Genomic DNA, 16,495 nt, shown 5'->3' on the forward strand with positions numbered 1-16,495 from the left:
CTGATGTTTAAAATAAAAAATAACTGTTTTGGAAATGCAGGGATTTTGAATGGGCCCTGTCTCCTACCAAAATATTTTTTATGGGTCTCTCTTGACCTACCGCCTAAGAAAGAAGTCTATGACCGAATCCGAAGGAAACGAACATATCGAGGAGGGATGGAGTGGCTGTGGATTTTATGGAAAGACTGGCGGGTCTTACCTTAAAAGCAAAAAAGTGATCCATGTAGTTCTTCCCGAAGACAAATTCAGCCCCGGCATCGGTGTATCCCAGGAACGTCTAGGTTTAAAAAAGTGAAGAAGCAGACAATGATTCAAACAGTCATGTTAGACCCAGAGCCAACCCAGGGATCATAAGAGCATTGGCAGGGAGGGAGGTCAGGTATGAAAAAATGCCCCCAAAGGGTAATGGTTTTGTTCTTCCATCTTCAGGAGATAGGCAGCACATTTCCAAACGGCTTCTTGCGCTTTCAATCTCTTAGTGCAACTACAAGATAGCGTCCTGTCCCCGTGGTCAAAGGTAAGGGATTGTTTGAAGATGGAGGGTTGGTCTGCCATCCAGAGGAAGTGCCAAGTCCCAGTGAGCAGCCCCTTGAGGTTTGCCAAAAGCATTCAAACTGTATCAGGCTGGTGTGGGGGGTTGGGCACCCAAAGGACCAGAGCTCCTTAATGTCTTCCCACCCAATTCTGGCATTCTGAGGGCACCTGAGAAGCAGGGTGGCTTAGTGAAATCGGCACGGGCCTGGAAGTAGGGAGACCTGGGTTTTAATCTCTGTTCTGACACTGGCCGGCCATGTGCCCTTGGACAAGTCACCTTCTCTGGGCCTCAGTTTCCTCATCTGTAAATTGGGGATTCAATACCTATTCCTCCCCCTTGGACTGCAAGCCCCTTGTGGGACAGGGGCCGTGTCTGGTTGGCTTGTAGTGTATATCCCCAGTGCTTAGCACAGGGTTTGGCTCATAGTGAGAGCTTCACAAACACCATAATTCTTATTAACTGTGGATTTAGGAGCAGACTAGAGATTACAGGGACTGAGACCCATATTGGCTCATGGTGGGCCCAGTGTGGCTTCCAAACGGAACCAAATGTATTCCTAGGGAGTTCCCGGATGGAGAATATCTAGCTTAGTATAAAATAAAAAAATGGGTGCGGCGATGGCTTAGTGGACAGAGCCCGGGCCTGGGAGTCGGAAGGACTTGAGTTCTAATTCTGGATCCACCACTTGTCTGCTGTGTGACCTTGGGCACATTGCTTCTCTTCCCTGGGCCTCAGTTACCTCATCTGGAAAATGGGGATTAAGAACGTGAGCCCCTTGTGGGATAGGGACTGTGTCCAACCTGATTAACCCGTACCTACTCCAGTGCTTAGAACAGTCCTTGGCATATAGTAAGTGCTTAACAAGTACCATAATTATAATTATAAATCCCAGTTTGGTTCTCTGGGTGCTTTATCCAAATACCTATTTTGTAGAATCCAAATTTGAATGAGATAAAGTGGGTGTTTCAATGACTTTGCCCCGTTTTAGGATATTAGGTTCATTTCAGAATCACAGCTTACTTTCAGGCTGAAGTTGTTGTTGGTTTTTTGTTTTTTTTTTTTTTTACCTGTACTTGGGAACCCAACCAGTTAAAAGCCTCAAAGCCGATTTTCGTTCTTAGAATAAGGAGACCGAGAAAGAACTGTAATGCTATTCCCCAAATGATGGGTCTCCACACCACCTAGGTCAGAAGAAAAAGATATAAATCACTGTGGAGAATGAAATGGATATGTAGCCAATACTAGGGATATGTTCAGAAATAGGAAAAGTTTTGTCTGATTATCTTGTCTCTATCTCAGCGCTTAGCACAGTTCTTTCACATGTAGTAAGTGCACAATCTATACCATAAGCTCAGTGGAAAGAGCACAGGCTTTGGAGTCAGAGGTCATGAGTTTGAATCCCAGCTCTGCCACTTGTCAGCTGTGTGACTGTGGGCAAGTCACTTAACTTCTCTGTGCCTCAGTTCCCTCATCTGTAAAATGGGGATGAAGACTATGAGCCCCAAGTGGGACAACCTGATTCCCCTGTGTCTACCCCAGCGCTTAGAACAGTGCTCTGCACATAGTAAGCGCTTGACAAATACCAACATTATTATTATTAATTGTTAGTGTTGCCCTAATTTAGAGAAGCAGCATGGTTTAGTGGAAAAAGTACAGGCCCGGGAGTCAGAGGACCTGGGTTCTACTCCCGGCAGCCCTACCAAATGCTTGCTGTTCATTCATTCAATTGTATTTATTGAGCACTTACTGTGTGCAGAGCACTGTATTAAGTGCTTGGAAAGCACAATTCAGCAACAGAGAGACAATCCCTGCCCACAATGGGCTCACAATCTAGAAGGGAGGAGACAGACATCAAAACAAGTTAACAGGCATCAATAGCATCAGTATAAATGGAATTATAGATATACAAACACATCAAAACAAGTAAACAGACTTATAGATATGTACATATATCTACACAAGTGCTGTGGGGTGGAGGGGCGGGTGAGCAAAGGGAGCGAGTTGGGGTGATTGTGGCGGGGGGGGGGGGGGGGGGGGCTGGTGAGCTGAGGAAAAGGGGCAAGTCACTTAACTTCTCTATGCCTCAGTTCTCCTGTTCTCCCTCCTACTTAAACTATGAGCCCCAGGCGGGACAGGGACTGTATCTAACCTAATTCACTTGTATCTACCCCAGAGCTTAGAACAGTGTTTGACCCATAGTAAGCACTTAAATACCATAAAAAAGTTAATGGCTGACAGCCTGTATTCTAAAGCAAGGCCTGGGGAGCATACTTAAGCTAAGCAGGTGATTAATATGCCTCCATCTTGTGTGTTTTGCCATTGACCCCTTGCTCACACCCTCTCTTCTGCCTTCATATTTGACATCTGCCACTCTCCCCATCTTCAAAGCCCAACTAAAATCACATCTCCTCCAGGAAGCCTTCCCTGACCAACCTCTCCTTTTCCTACCCAATTAGCCTTCCCTTCTGCGTCGCTTATGCTTTTGGGTCTGTACCACCTAAGCACTTGCTTATTCGTCCTTCTCCCACAGCCCTTATGTACATATCAATATATTCTGCTTGTTCTGCTATGTGTAGAGTGGAATCTGAGGAGTTTGATTGTTTAGGGGAAAAGTACTCCATACACTCTATCGCTAGTGATCAAATCAGTGGTGTTTATTGAGCACTACTGTGCATAGAGCCCAGTACAACAGAGTTTCCGGCTCTCATGGAAAAGATGGATAGTAGAGGTGCAGGAAAATAACTTTTGTTTTCTCCCTGTCTCCCCTGCTGTACTGTAAGGTTCTTGAGGGTAGGAAATGTGCATCTTGCTATTGTTTGCATTAGTCCTTAGTAGAGTGGAATCACGGATTGATTGGAAAAAGACTCTGAAGAGTATTCAGTACTTACTTTGGTTGGGTATTTGGAAAATATAAGCATCAGAACAATGAACACTATGAGCCCACCAAAGGATACCAGGTTCTGCTTCCCCAGTTTAGCTGTATCAAAGATGAGCCAGAAAATGACCCCTATTATCAGGGAGCTCCACAGAACCCTAAGAGAAAGGAAGAGAGACCATTGTGACCAGCGCTACGTACTTCTACATATATACACACACCCAGCCCCCCAACCCCCCCCTCCTCTGCCCCCCTCCTATCTCTAGCTCCTTTCACCCTGATCTTCAACTAATTAAGCAAGTTCTTGAAGGGGAATAGTGAAGCAACCTCAAGAAAGTGCCAACAGCCTGACTTAGTGGAAAGAGCACAGGACCGGAAGTCAGGAGACCTGGGTTCTAAACCCAGCTCCTCCCCTTGCCTGCTGTGTGACATTGGGTGGATGTCACTTCAGTAAGTCAATTGTATTTATTGAGTGCTTACTATATCCAGAGCACTGTCTCCAGAGCACTCTGGGAGAGTGCTTGGGAGAGTACACTTAACTTCGCCATGCTTCAGTTTTCACATCTGTACAGTGGGAATGAAATTCCTTTTCCTTTTCTCCCTCCTACTTAGACTATGAGTGTGGGACAGGATCTTATATCTACCCCAGCACTTAGCGAATGCTTAACAAATACCTCTCTTACTAAGAAAGGGCAACATGGGTTAAAGTGAAATATCAGTGAGAACTGAAGTCAAACAATTTGCAAACACGCAGTGGTTATTCATTTTCCACTGTACTGCTATGGTACTATGTGCACTGAGCCTGATTTTCCCAGCTTTAACACACCCCAGCTGCAAAAGAGACTCATCTCCTGGCACCATTTTGAGATTTAAATCAGTGGATTTTCTAAAACTATGCTCTATTCCCATGAGTCCCCATGCCTCTCTGCTTGTCCCCTGGTCTTTGGTCTGAAAATGAATCAGCATGGCCTGGAAGCAAGAGCACGGGCTTGGGAGTCAGAGGATGTGGGTTTGAATTCCAGTTCCTCCACTTGTCTGTTGTGTGACCTTGGGCAAGGCACTTCACTTCTCTGGGCCTCAGTTCCCTCATCTGTAAAATGGGGATTAAGACTGTGAGCCCCATGTGGGACAGGGACTGTGTCCAACCTGATTAGCTTGTGTCTACCCCAGGGCTTAGAACAGTTCTTGGCACATAGTAAGTGCTTACCAAATACCATTGATGTTAATTATTATTACTAATGAATCGTATTCCAGTACGGCTTCACACCGGAAGCCTGATGAAATATCATCAAGCTGACATGCTTTCCTCCCAGGGCCTAAACTTACTCATTGATAATACCTTAGGCACCTAGGGAAGCAGTGTGGTCTAGTGAGTGGCAAGAGCACAGGCTTGGGAGTCAGAGGACCTGGGTTCGAATCCCGGCCCTGCCATTTACCTGTCAAGTGTTTAGTACAGTGCTCTGTAATAATAATAATAACGTTGGTATTTGTTAAGCGCTTACTATGTGCCGAGCACCGTTCTAAGCGCTGGGGTAGACACAGGGGAATCAGGATGTCCCACGTGGGGCTCACAGTCTTAATCCCCATTTTACAGATGAGGTAACTGAGGCACAGAGAAGTTAAGTGACTTGCCCACAGTCACACAGCTGACAAGTGGCAGAGCTGGGATTCAAACTCATGACCTCTGACTCCAAAGCCCGTGCTCTTTCCACTGTGCCACACTGCTTCTCTCTGTACATAGTAAGCGCTCAAATATCACTTAAGGATTACCTACTGTGTGACTTTGGGCAAATCACTTCACTTCTCTGTACCTCAGTTCCCTCATCTGCAAAACAGGGATTCAATATTTGTTCTCCTGCTTACTTAGACTGTGAGCCCCTTGTGGGATCTGATGATCTTGGATCTACCCCGGCCCTTAGTACAGTGCTTGGCACATAGTAAGCATTTAACAAATACCACAGTTATTAGGCAGCGGCATTAACTCTTTCAGATTTTTGGAAGATGACTTAAGGCCCTGAAAAGGTTTAGGTGGGGATGTACTAAACCGTCTCCTAGCAGTCTGAAAGGCACCCCTCCCACAGTGCCTAACATTGGCCAGGGAGTAACTTTAGGCCCTGAGAAAAATTGCAGTCACTGGATGTTAATTTCTCTTAACTGGATATTTAAATGTCTTTTTCCTCCCCTGTGAGATTGGAAGCTTCTTGAAGAAGGGGCTTGTGTCGAAGTACACTGCTTCCCACTCTGTGACAGACCGATTAGATGGAACTGTTCCACTGCTGGCAGTTCTGCTCCAGCTGACATTCTGTCACACACTATTCCAATCAGTCATATTTATTGAGCGCTTACTATGTGCAGAGCACTCTGCTAAGGTCTTGGGAGAGTAAAGTACCACGGAGTTGGTAGGCTTGTTCCCTGCTCACAACGTACATTATGCCAACCTACTCGTTGTACCTCTACCTCGCTCGCTGCCCACATCTTGCCTTTGGCCTGGAATTCCCCCCCTTCTCATATCTGACAGACAGTGACCCTGCTTGGCTTCAAAGCCTTACTGAAGGCACATCTCCTCCAAGAGGCCTTCCCAGACTAAACCCTCCTTTCCACTTCTCCCACTCCCTTCTACATTGCCCTGACTTTTTCTCCCTTTATTTATCTCTCGCTCCCAGGCCCACAGCACTATGTACACATATTTATTTATATTAATGTCTGTCTCCCCCTTTAGACTGTAAGTTCATTGTGAGGAGGGAATGTGTCTGTTCATTGTTGTTTTGTCCTCTCCCAAGCGCTTAGTATTCATTCATTCAGTAGTATTGAGCGCTTACTATGTGCAGAGCACTGTACTAAGCGCTTGGGATGAACAAGTCGGCAACAGATAGAGACAGTCCCTGCCGTTTGACGGGCTTACTGTCTAATCGGGGGAGACGGACAGACGAGAACAATGGCAATAAACAGAGTCGAGGGGAAGAACATCTCGTAAAAACAATGGCAATTAAATAGAATCAAGGCGATGTACAATTCATTAACAAAATAAATAGGGTAACGAAAATATATACAGTTGAGCGGACGAGTACAGTGCTGTGGGGATGGGAAGGGAGAGGTGGAGGAGCAGAGGGAAAAGGGGAAAATGAGTACAGAGCTCTGCACACAATAAGCCTCAATATATATGCCTGAATTAATACATGATTGTCAAATTGCTACAATAACCTTAAAGATGACTGATATAGCCCCTGCCCTGTTTCCCCCTTGTGAGTCTGGTGGTCTCTGCTCCACTGGAATCCCAGGTAGTCTAAGGATTTGGAAGAATTTCTCTCACAGGACCGACCATCGTGATCTGTACTAAAGATCTCGTCATGATCATCTTTGGATTCTACTTTTGGGAAAATGTGGCTTGGTTTCAACAGGGCAACGAGGTCTCTCATTTTCATTTTTGAATCCAAAGAGTACCACTCCAACCAAAGGAATTCTTCAATGGAAAGAAATAAAGTTAGGAGGTAGAAGCCACAGGAAATGATTTCCCTAATGCAAATGGCGAATTTCGCAGAATGGGTGGGTTGGTGAGGCTCCAACAGGGCAGGGAATGGACTGGAACCACCATCTGTCAGAAGACCAAATGGTTTCTGCCAGAGAAGGGCAGGTGAATGTTGATGCGGAAAACCTTCTGGTACTATGGGTTACTCATTTACTCTTAAAAGAATTGGCTCCAGCTTCTTGCTATGCTGCTAATTCCTTGACCTCCAGGATCCTCACAATCTCTAGTCTTGTGTCCTGGTGCCACCATCAGCTCTTGGGAAGGTGAATCTTGTGGGCAGCAAACTGATCCTTTTTTTTACTGTAATAATGATAATAATCAAGCCTATTTATGGAGTGCTTACTGTGTGCAGAGCACTGTACTAAGAGCTTGGGAGAGTACGAAATAATAATTATTAAGGGCATACTATGTGCCAATTCCTGTATTAAGTGTTGGGTTAGCTACAAGATAATCAGGTCAGTCACAGCACCTGTCCCACAATCTGGAGGTGGAGGGGAGAACAGGTATTTGAGAAGCAGCGTGGCTCAGTGGAAAGAGCACGGGCTTGGGAGTCAGAGGTCATGAGTTTGAATCCCAGCTCTGCCACTTGTCAGCTGTGTGACTGTGGGCAAGTCACTTAACTTCTTTGTGCCTCAGTTACCTCATCTGTAAAATGGGGATGAAGACTGTGAGCCCCACGTGGGACAACCTGATTCCCCTGTATCTACCCCAGCGTTTAGAACAGTGCTCGGCACATAGTAAGCGCTGAACAAATACCAACATTATTATTAGGTATTTAATCCCCATTTTACCATTGAGGAAACTGAGGCAAAGAAGTGAAGTGAGTTGCCAAAGGCCACACAACGGGCAAGGGACAGAACCGGGACTACAACCCGGATCCTCTGACTCTCAGGCCTATGATCTTTCCACTAGGCCTCACTGGGTTAAAGCACTGAAGGAATTATCCACTGGACAAATGAAAGTAAAAGATAGGGAAGCAGCATGGTGTAGTGGATAGAGCACGGGCCTAGGAGTCGGAAGCTCATGGGTTCTGAACCCAGCCCCGCCACTTGTTTGCTTTGTGACCTTAGGCGAGTCACTTCACTTCTCTGTGCCTCAGTTACCTCAAATGTAAAATGGCGAATAAGACTGTGATCCCTATGTAGAACAGAGACTGTGTCCACCTCGATTTGATCGTATCCACCCCAGTGCTTAGTACAGTGCCTGGCACTTAGTAAGTGCTTAACAAATACCATAGTTGTTATGATTGTTCCCCGACTTTCTGCCTGCGTTTTTCTCCTGCCTTTGTTCTTCCCTACGGAGCCAAGCGGGGCTCTGCACCAGTGGTTGCTCAATACTTTCTGTTGGCTGACTTTCAGTCTTACTGGGAGAACAATTGTCCTTACCACTTCAGCCAGAACCACTGCTTGTTCAAGAATCCATGGCCCCGAGAGAAGAGCCCAGCAATTTTCTCTTCATATCTGGGCATCAGATAATCCCAGGACACAAATAGAATGACAGCCACCAAAAACAGGAAAAGAGGGAGGGCTCGTTTAAAATTCAGGACGCAAGCTGCGATGACCATAGCAAGAAAACCTGCAAAGAAAATAAAAACACATCAGGCTGAACCTTATTGACCCGGGGAGTAGATAACAGTTGGCTCTCTGTCCTGCTGGATAGGAGGGTGCCTTTTTTGCTTGGCAGCCCCTGCCCCCTTTTCCTTGGTCTGAGTCCCGCTTTCAGTGGCAAATGTTTGGCTGGCCGAGGTTTTGGATATTAAGAACAATTTCCTGACAATGGAGTCAGAAGGACTTGGATTCTAATCCCGGCTCTGCCGCTCGTCTATTGTATGACCTTGGGCAAGTCACTTCACTTCTCTGGGCCTCAGTTCCCTCATCTGGAAAATGTGGATTAAGAATGTGAGCCCCATGTGGGACAGGGACTATTTCCAACTGGATTAGCTTGTATCTACCCCAGTGCTTAGAACAGTGCTTGATACATGGTAAGCACTTAACCAATACCATTATTATTATTATTAGGATACGTCCATTGAACAACCTATAGAACTGGGTTGTGGAATGCCCTGGAGGCAGTCTGATCTGAAGGCAAGGGGATGAATTAGATGACCTTTTTATTTATTTTGTGTGTGTGTGTGTGTGTGTTTGTGTGTGAGAGAGAGAAAGAAAGAGAAGAAAAAGAGGATGGAGCTTTTAATTAAGGGAACAACTGGGTGGTGAGCTTCAAAGAACTGATGGGCCATGAAAACCCAGTCTGGGGTCTTTCCCACCGTGTCTGGAAGGTCAAGGGTCTTGACAGAGACCCGGGATGAGTTAATCTGGGAGTTCGGTCCTAACTGGTGCAAGGACCTAAATGATGGCCTCGCCCCTCATAGCTGGAGACATAGGGTATCGAGGCATGGTAGGGCATTTCCATGTCCCACTCAGAGTGGCCTCCAATGGGCTTTGTCGGCCCATCTACCGCCTGGCCCTCGATCTTCCGGTTGCTCACCAATCCGCCCCTCCGTACCCTGCGTTGGGGGATCCAAAAGCAGACCACCCTCCTCCCCCCACCCGCCAGTGGCTCAATGGCACAAAGGCTGGGAAGGATGTCCAGGAAACCGTCTCTACTCTGCCCAGCTTGGCATGACACGCCTAACCTGGTGGAAGTTGAGGGGGGGAGGAGGGCGGATCTGAAAGGAACTGAAGGGGCTTGGGGTCCCAGGCCTTTCCCAGTACCTGCTGATAAAAGGCCAATGATCACGTAGCGAATCACGGTTTCATGTTTCCTATAAAACGCACAACCTTCATCGTACTTGGTCTCCAGGAACCTATCACAAGACAGGAGAGGTCAAAAAAGGAGACAAGAAACAGGTGAGTGCTCGCATAGGAAAATGACCAGGAATCGGAAGGACGAGGTGTGGACCCAAGAAGGCATCTTGCCGGCTAGGGCTACCTCTGAGGGTAACTGAGGAAAAACCATCCGGGCATCCCTTCGAGACAGTGGGAGTAGTGGAGCTGTCTTGTGGACTTGAAGACAGATCATAGTCACACGTGCCTCCTGGTTTTCCCAAAGTTTCTGTTCAAGAAGAGCAAGCCCTTTCCAAAACAGGTTGCCTTGGCAAGCACCAGTCCTGAGATGGCTCGGTCAAGGGTGCAGTCTCAAGAGCTGGCTAAAAGATCAAACACTCATGAGGTGTCGAGAAGGCTCCGCTTTCTCCCGGCCTAATCCAGGAGAGATGGGAGGGAGGCTTATTGTGGGCAGGGAATGTGTCTGTCAATTTCTCCCAAGGGCTTGGTACAGTGCTCTGCACATAGTAAGTACTCAATAAACACCATTGTTGATGATGATGATGATGATGAGGCTCCAGGGATGATGTGCTTTCCTCAAGGGATAATCCTGATAAAAGATTAAAAAAAGCTTAAACACCTTTAAAAGGGGACATTTAGGCCACGGCAGGCTCCACCCCTCACTGTCTCTCCTCCGGTCGCTTGAATTTTAAATCTTGAACTGCCCTGGATTTCAAATTTGCCATGACCGGAGTCTGGGCCCTAGCTGATAATTGAAGCGTGGCTTGGGAAAAGCCAGATGCACACCGATAGTGACTTCTGACGGCCCGAATAAGACGTTCCTCCAGATGGATTTGGTGGGGTAATGGCCAACGGCATGATGGGTCATTTGAGCACCTTTTTCATAACTTTTTTTCTATCCTGATGGTGCCGAATAGCTTTGTCAGCTTCCAGAATGGGAGCAGGGTTATTAGCTTAGCAGGCTTTGGAGGTGTGTGGAGGCCGTGGCTACTCTGAGCCGGCCTCTGATACCCTCTGTAACTCCATGTGCCATTAGTCTCCAGGCCAGGCGGGTCAGGATGGTATTCCCTGCCCAGAGCCAGATTTGGTCCGAGGGCCGGGCCTCGCCCATCCCTGCCGTAGAGGGTTACACTATTGATAGAATCTCCCGTCGAGAACGACGGGCGAGCTTCGTCCCGAGGCTTCGGGACCAAGAACCCATGGCCGAGAATGGACGGTGGCTTGCCCGATACTTCACACGATCTCTTGTCCCTGCCCCATCAAGTTCCTGCTGGAGCCAGGATTTCAGCAAGCAAGTGGGCAGGCTGGGGGTGCAGCACATTGTAAAGTGCATGCAGAGGCCTTTAGCGTTCAGGACTCCCTGAAGGCCGCAGTGATCGATACTGTGACCCAGCAGGGGGTGGCCACTGAAATCACTCATGTTAATCAGCTAATTTTCAAGATTCCCGCCGGGCCCGTCCACTTCGGGGAACGTCCTGGACGGTTCTTTGCTCAGAAACCTTTCCCTCCGATGGCATGGCCCGGGCAGATCAAGCCGGCACTAGAACGCCGTTGTGCTGATTCCTAGGGCCCGACTCTTTCCACTGGGCCCACAGCAGGGCTAGCACTATTTCACCCATTACAAGGGAACTAAAAGGAGAAGTGAAATGGGGAACAAAGCAGTATGAGGGGCAATGTGGTCTAATGGTTAAAGCATGGGGCTAGGAGTCAGAAGGACCTGGGTTCCAATCCCAGATCCTCCACTCATCTGCTGTGAGACCTTAGGTAAGTTATTTCTCTTCTTTGGACTTCAGTTACCTCATCTGTAAAATGGAGATTAAGACTGTGAGCTCCTTGTGGGACATGGACTGTGCCCACCCTATTTACCTTCTATCAACCCCAGTGCTTAGAACAGTGTCTGGAACATAGTAAGTGCTTAACAAATGCTATTAAAACCCCCCTAAAAAAACAAAGCTTATGTTTTCATGGTTAAATGGGCAGGCAAGTCTGAAGGTAGGGAGATTTTTCAAATCTGTACAATTCTGCAGAAGAATTTCAATCAGCATCCTTGACCTGAATAGCCTTCAGAGCTGAGGTGGTCCCCTTGAGGGAGAGAGATTGGGTCTAATTCCCACCTGGGTAATTTTCCCCAGGACTTAATATAATGCACCACACATAGTTGACACTTACTATTGTTTTTAGGAATTTTCTGGGTTATTTTATGCTCTGAGACCTTCTCTGATTAAGCAGCATTACCTAGTGATTAGAGCCCAGGCCTGGGAGTCAGAAGGACCTGGGTTCTAATCCTGACTCTACCACCTATGTGACCTGGGGCAAATCACTTCAATCTCTGTGTCTCAGTTCCCTCAACTGTAAAATGGGGATTAAGACTGTAAGCCCCATGTGGGACGTGGACTGTGTCCAATCTGCTACCTTGTATCTACCCCAGTGTTTAGAACAGTGATCGATACAGAGTAAGTGCTTAACAAATACCATAAAAAACCCAAAAGAACAACAACAACAAAAACTAGACCCTCATTTCATCTCCCATTCCCTGTGCATCGCCCTTGCACTTGGATTTGCTCCCTTTCTTCACCCCTCCCTCCGCCCCACAGCACCTGCATCTATATCTGTCATTTCTTCATATTCATGTCTGTCTCCCCTCTAGACTGTAAACTCCTTGGGGGAAGGGAATGTGTCGACCAACTGTTATAATGGACTCTCCCAAATGCTTAGTACAGTGGTCTGCACACGGTAAGCACTTAATAAATAATGATTGGCTAAGCTGAGTTGGCTATTAGGGGGCCTATCCCCTAGTCACAAGGAGCCCCCTTGTGGGTGGTTGAAACAAGGAGGAGGAGGAGAAATGAGACCAGACATCCCACATTAAGCAAGACTCACAAGTTTTGGGGTTCCTTCCTGCCACCTGGAAGGCCCCCAGCAGGTCCATTAGAGCCCTGATATCTAGCAGGGACCTGCCAGCTGCAGAGACTAGAGGAACTGGAGCTTCAGGGAAAGATTTCTCCACTCCCACCACCACCTACCTCCTCCTCCTTGCCCTCCTCTTCCTCCTCCTGTGAATGCCTTGTGGGACAGGGACTATGTCTGACCTCTATCTATTCCAGCAGTTAGCACAGTGCTTGGCACAGAATAAGCATACGACAACCATCATAATAAAAATAAAAGTATTTGTTCAGTGCTTACTCTGTGCCAAGCACAGTTCTGAGTGCTGGAGTAGATACAAGGTAGTCAGATTGGACACAGTAATTGTATCCAGGTTGGACCCAATTATTAGAGAAGCAGCATGGCCTATTGAATAGAGCATGGGCCTACGAGTCACACGGACCCGGGTTCTAATCCCAGCTCTGCCACTTGTCTGCTGTGTGACCTTGGGCAAGTCGCTTCAGTTCTCCGGACCTCAGTTACCTCATCGGTAAAATGGGGATTAAGACTCAGCCTGATGAGGGACAGGGACTGCGTCCAACCTTATTTGCTTGTAGTTCCCCTCTCACCCCCACCTCCCAGCGCTTAGTACAGTGCCTAGCACATAGTAAGCACTTAAAAAGCACAATTATTATTACTCTTATTATTGGTATTATTATTATGAATTCTTCAGAAGGTGGGAACAGAGCAAGACCTTTCCTCCTTTCTTCTCCTGTCTCATCTAGGGACAGGGTGAAGTAATCAGAGTCAGGGAGGATTCAACTAGATAGGGGCCCTGGTGACCCCATCCTCACTGAATCTGGGGACTTCTGTCCAGGGGGTAATTCCAATTCCAGTTTAGAGTTTCAAAACCCTAGCTGGATCTGTGTTTCGAGGAAAGACAATCAATACTAAGGAAGAAGCCAAATAGCAACATCTGGTGGTCATTCAGAGGATTTCAGAGCTTAAAGCTCAAACTTCGTTCATTCAATCGTATTTATTGAGCGCTTACTGTGTGCAGAGCACTGTACTAAGAACTTGGAAAGTACAGTTCAGCAATAAAGAGACAATCCCTGCCCACACCAGGTTGACAGTCTAGAAGGGGAGAGAGACATCAAAACAAGTAAGCAGGCATCAATATAAATAAATAGAATTATAGATATAGACGTGTCTCACACTTTCCCCCGTGACTCCCCTGTACCCTTGAGTGACTTTAAAGGCTGAGATGAAGGGTCAGAGGGAGTCAGGGGGAGGTCCAAGAGACTGATTCCCCTTGTTAAGTATAGCTGCTTAGAATTTGGCAGCTCTAATTTCTTTGAGGATGCCACTTCCCACTCCCCAAATTCCCCCTTGACTCCCTGGGGAGCTCAACTCCCATGTAGCATTGGGAACAGTGCTGATGGCTAGAACCACTTAAATACCACAATTATTATTACACTTATTATTGGTATTATTATTATGAATTCTTCAGAAGGTGGGAACAGAGCAAGACCTTTCCTCCTTTCTTCTCCTGTCTCATCTAGGGGCAGGGTGAAAATCAGAGACAGCTCAGAGTCAACTCTGATTTCTTTGAGGACGCCACCTCCCGCTCCCCAAATTCCACCTTGACTCCCTGGGGAGCTCAACTCCCATTTGGCATTGGGAACAGTGCTGACAGCTAGAACCCCAACATCTCTCCTGGAATGGGAGAATCAATTAAGGAGCCAAGGTAATCAGGTTGGACACAGTCCTTGTCCCATGTGGGGTGCACAGTCTTAATCCCCATTTTACAGATGAGGGAACTGAGGTCCAGAGAAGTGATTTGCCCAAAGTCACATAGCAGACAAGTGGTGGATCTGGGATTAGAACCCATGACCATCTGCCTCCCAGGCCCATGCTCTATCCATCTGCACCATGCTGCTTTGTAAATCCTAGTTATGCAACTACACAGCTGCCCAAGTGTAAGATCACCTGGGCCAAAGGAGAAACTGCAATTTTTCCCCAGAATTGATCATGTGCTATCAAACTCAAATCCTTTGTAGATGTCAGCTTCCAGGATAACTGAGAATTGGCAGTGGGTCCTTACAGACATCAAGGGCAAATTTTAGAAAAGGTGTGAGCTTTATTCAAATAAGAATGGAGGCAAGGGCGGTGTTCTGCTTTTTCTCTAGACTGTAAGCTCACTGTGGGCAGGGAACATGTCTACCAACTCTCTACTCTCCCAAACGCTTAGTACGGTGCTTCACACACAGTAAGTGCTCAATAAATACCACTGATGGATTGATTTTTCTAAAGCCTCTCAGAGGAAAGAATAATAATTGTGGTATTTAAACATTTACTATATGCCAGGCACTGTACCAAGCCCTGTGATAGATACAAGATCATCAAGTCCTTCATGGGACTCACAGTCTAAGTAGGAGGGAGAACAGGTATTGAATCCCAATTTTACAGATGATGGAACTGAGGCACCCAGAAGTGAAGTAACTTGCCCAAAGTCACACAGCAGGTAAGTGGCGGAGCCGGGATTAGAATCCAGGTCCTCTGACTTCCAGACCCATGCTCTTTCCATTAGGGAAGACTGTTTTTCAGCTGCACAATACAGTGGTGTAGATAGAAGGTAATCAGGTTGGACAGACTAGACTGTGAGCTTGTTGTGGGCAGGGAATGTCCCTGTTTATTATTGTATTGTACTTTCCCAAGAGCTTAGTACAGTGCTCTGCACTCAGCAAGCGCTTAACAAATATGAATGAATGAATGACAGTCTCTGTCCTATCTAGGACTCACAGGCTAAGGGGGAGGGAGGATAGGTAGTGAATCCCCATTTTACAGATGAGGAAACTGGGGCACTTAACTTCTCTGTACTTCAGGTACCTCATCTGTAAAATGGGGATTAAGACTGGGAGCCCCACGTGGGACATGGTCTGTGTCCAACCTGATTGTATCTACGCCAGCACTTAGAACGGTGCCTAATACATACTAAGTGCTTAACAAATACCATTAAAAAATGGCAGAGCTGGAATTAGAACCCAGGTCCTCTGATTCCCAGTCTCATGCTCTTTCACTGGACAGTGGGAGAGGGACCAAGTTCCCGGAGTAAGGAACATGACAGTTGTACCCTTTATTGACAGTCTCAGTCTCATCAGTCTCTTCGTCGAGTTTGTTGTCAAGTGTATCAACTTCAATGGTGATGTGCTCTGTCTCCTGGAATAAAGACCGACAACAGAATTAGAACACTGGTCCTCTGATCGTCAAGTAGGCCGTAAAGCTTAAGGGAAGGGGCTGTGTCTACTGACTCTGTCCTCTCCCAAGCGCTCAGTACAGTAGAGTGTAAGCCCCTTGAGGGCAGGGATTGTTCATTCATGTGTTCAATTGTATTTACTGAGCGCTTACTGTGTGCAGAGTACTGTACTAAGCGCTTGACCTCCCAATACTTCCCTTCTCGGGTCCACACTTCACTTGGCTGCCCAGATCATTTTTCTAAAAAAAAAAAAAATCATTTGGTGTATGTCTCCCCACTTCTCAAAAGCCTCCAGTGTTTGCCCATCCACCTCTGCATTGAGCGGAAACGCTTCACCGTCGACTTTAAGGCACTCAGTCAGTTTCTCCGTCCTTACCTGCCTTTACTCGTCTCCCACTACGACTCCGCCTGCACATTTCACTCTTCTAACCCCAAACTACTTACTGTACCTTGATGTCACCTCTCCGGCTGCTGAGCCCTTGCTCATTTCCCTTCCTCCTACCTGGAACTCCCTCCCCCATCAACTCTGACAGACGACTGCTCTCCTCATATTGAAAGTCCTACTGGAATCACACCTCTTCCCTGACTGTTGTCTCATTTCTCTATTCTCCCTCCCTTCTCCATCACCTATGACCCTTAGCACTTTGATACCTCC

General features: G+C 46.9%; 1 protein-coding gene across 2 annotated transcripts in view; it reads right to left on the reverse strand.

The window, feature by feature from the left end:
- SLC28A3 (solute carrier family 28 member 3) overlaps positions 1–16,495 on the reverse strand; it is a 44,830-nt gene that overhangs the window by 27,899 nt on the left and 436 nt on the right. The window contains exons 2-7 of one of the 2 annotated variants that reach the window (XM_029056054.2): positions 15,718–15,803; positions 9,651–9,742; positions 8,322–8,511; positions 3,424–3,568; positions 1,603–1,716; positions 200–277 (exon numbers count right to left, since the gene is read on the reverse strand). In XM_029056054.2, the coding sequence (XP_028911887.1) occupies positions 200–277; positions 1,603–1,716; positions 3,424–3,568; positions 8,322–8,511; positions 9,651–9,742; positions 15,718–15,803 (705 nt within the window). Of the gene's footprint in view, positions 1–199; positions 278–1,602; positions 1,717–3,423; positions 3,569–8,321; positions 8,512–9,650; positions 9,743–15,717; positions 15,804–16,495 lie in introns of those variants that run through there. The other variant, XM_029056055.1, reaches the window with a different exon arrangement.

The sequence above is a fragment of the Ornithorhynchus anatinus genome, chromosome X5, assembly GCF_004115215.2.
Source record: "Ornithorhynchus anatinus isolate Pmale09 chromosome X5, mOrnAna1.pri.v4, whole genome shotgun sequence".
Taxonomy (NCBI): domain Eukaryota; kingdom Metazoa; phylum Chordata; class Mammalia; order Monotremata; family Ornithorhynchidae; genus Ornithorhynchus; species Ornithorhynchus anatinus.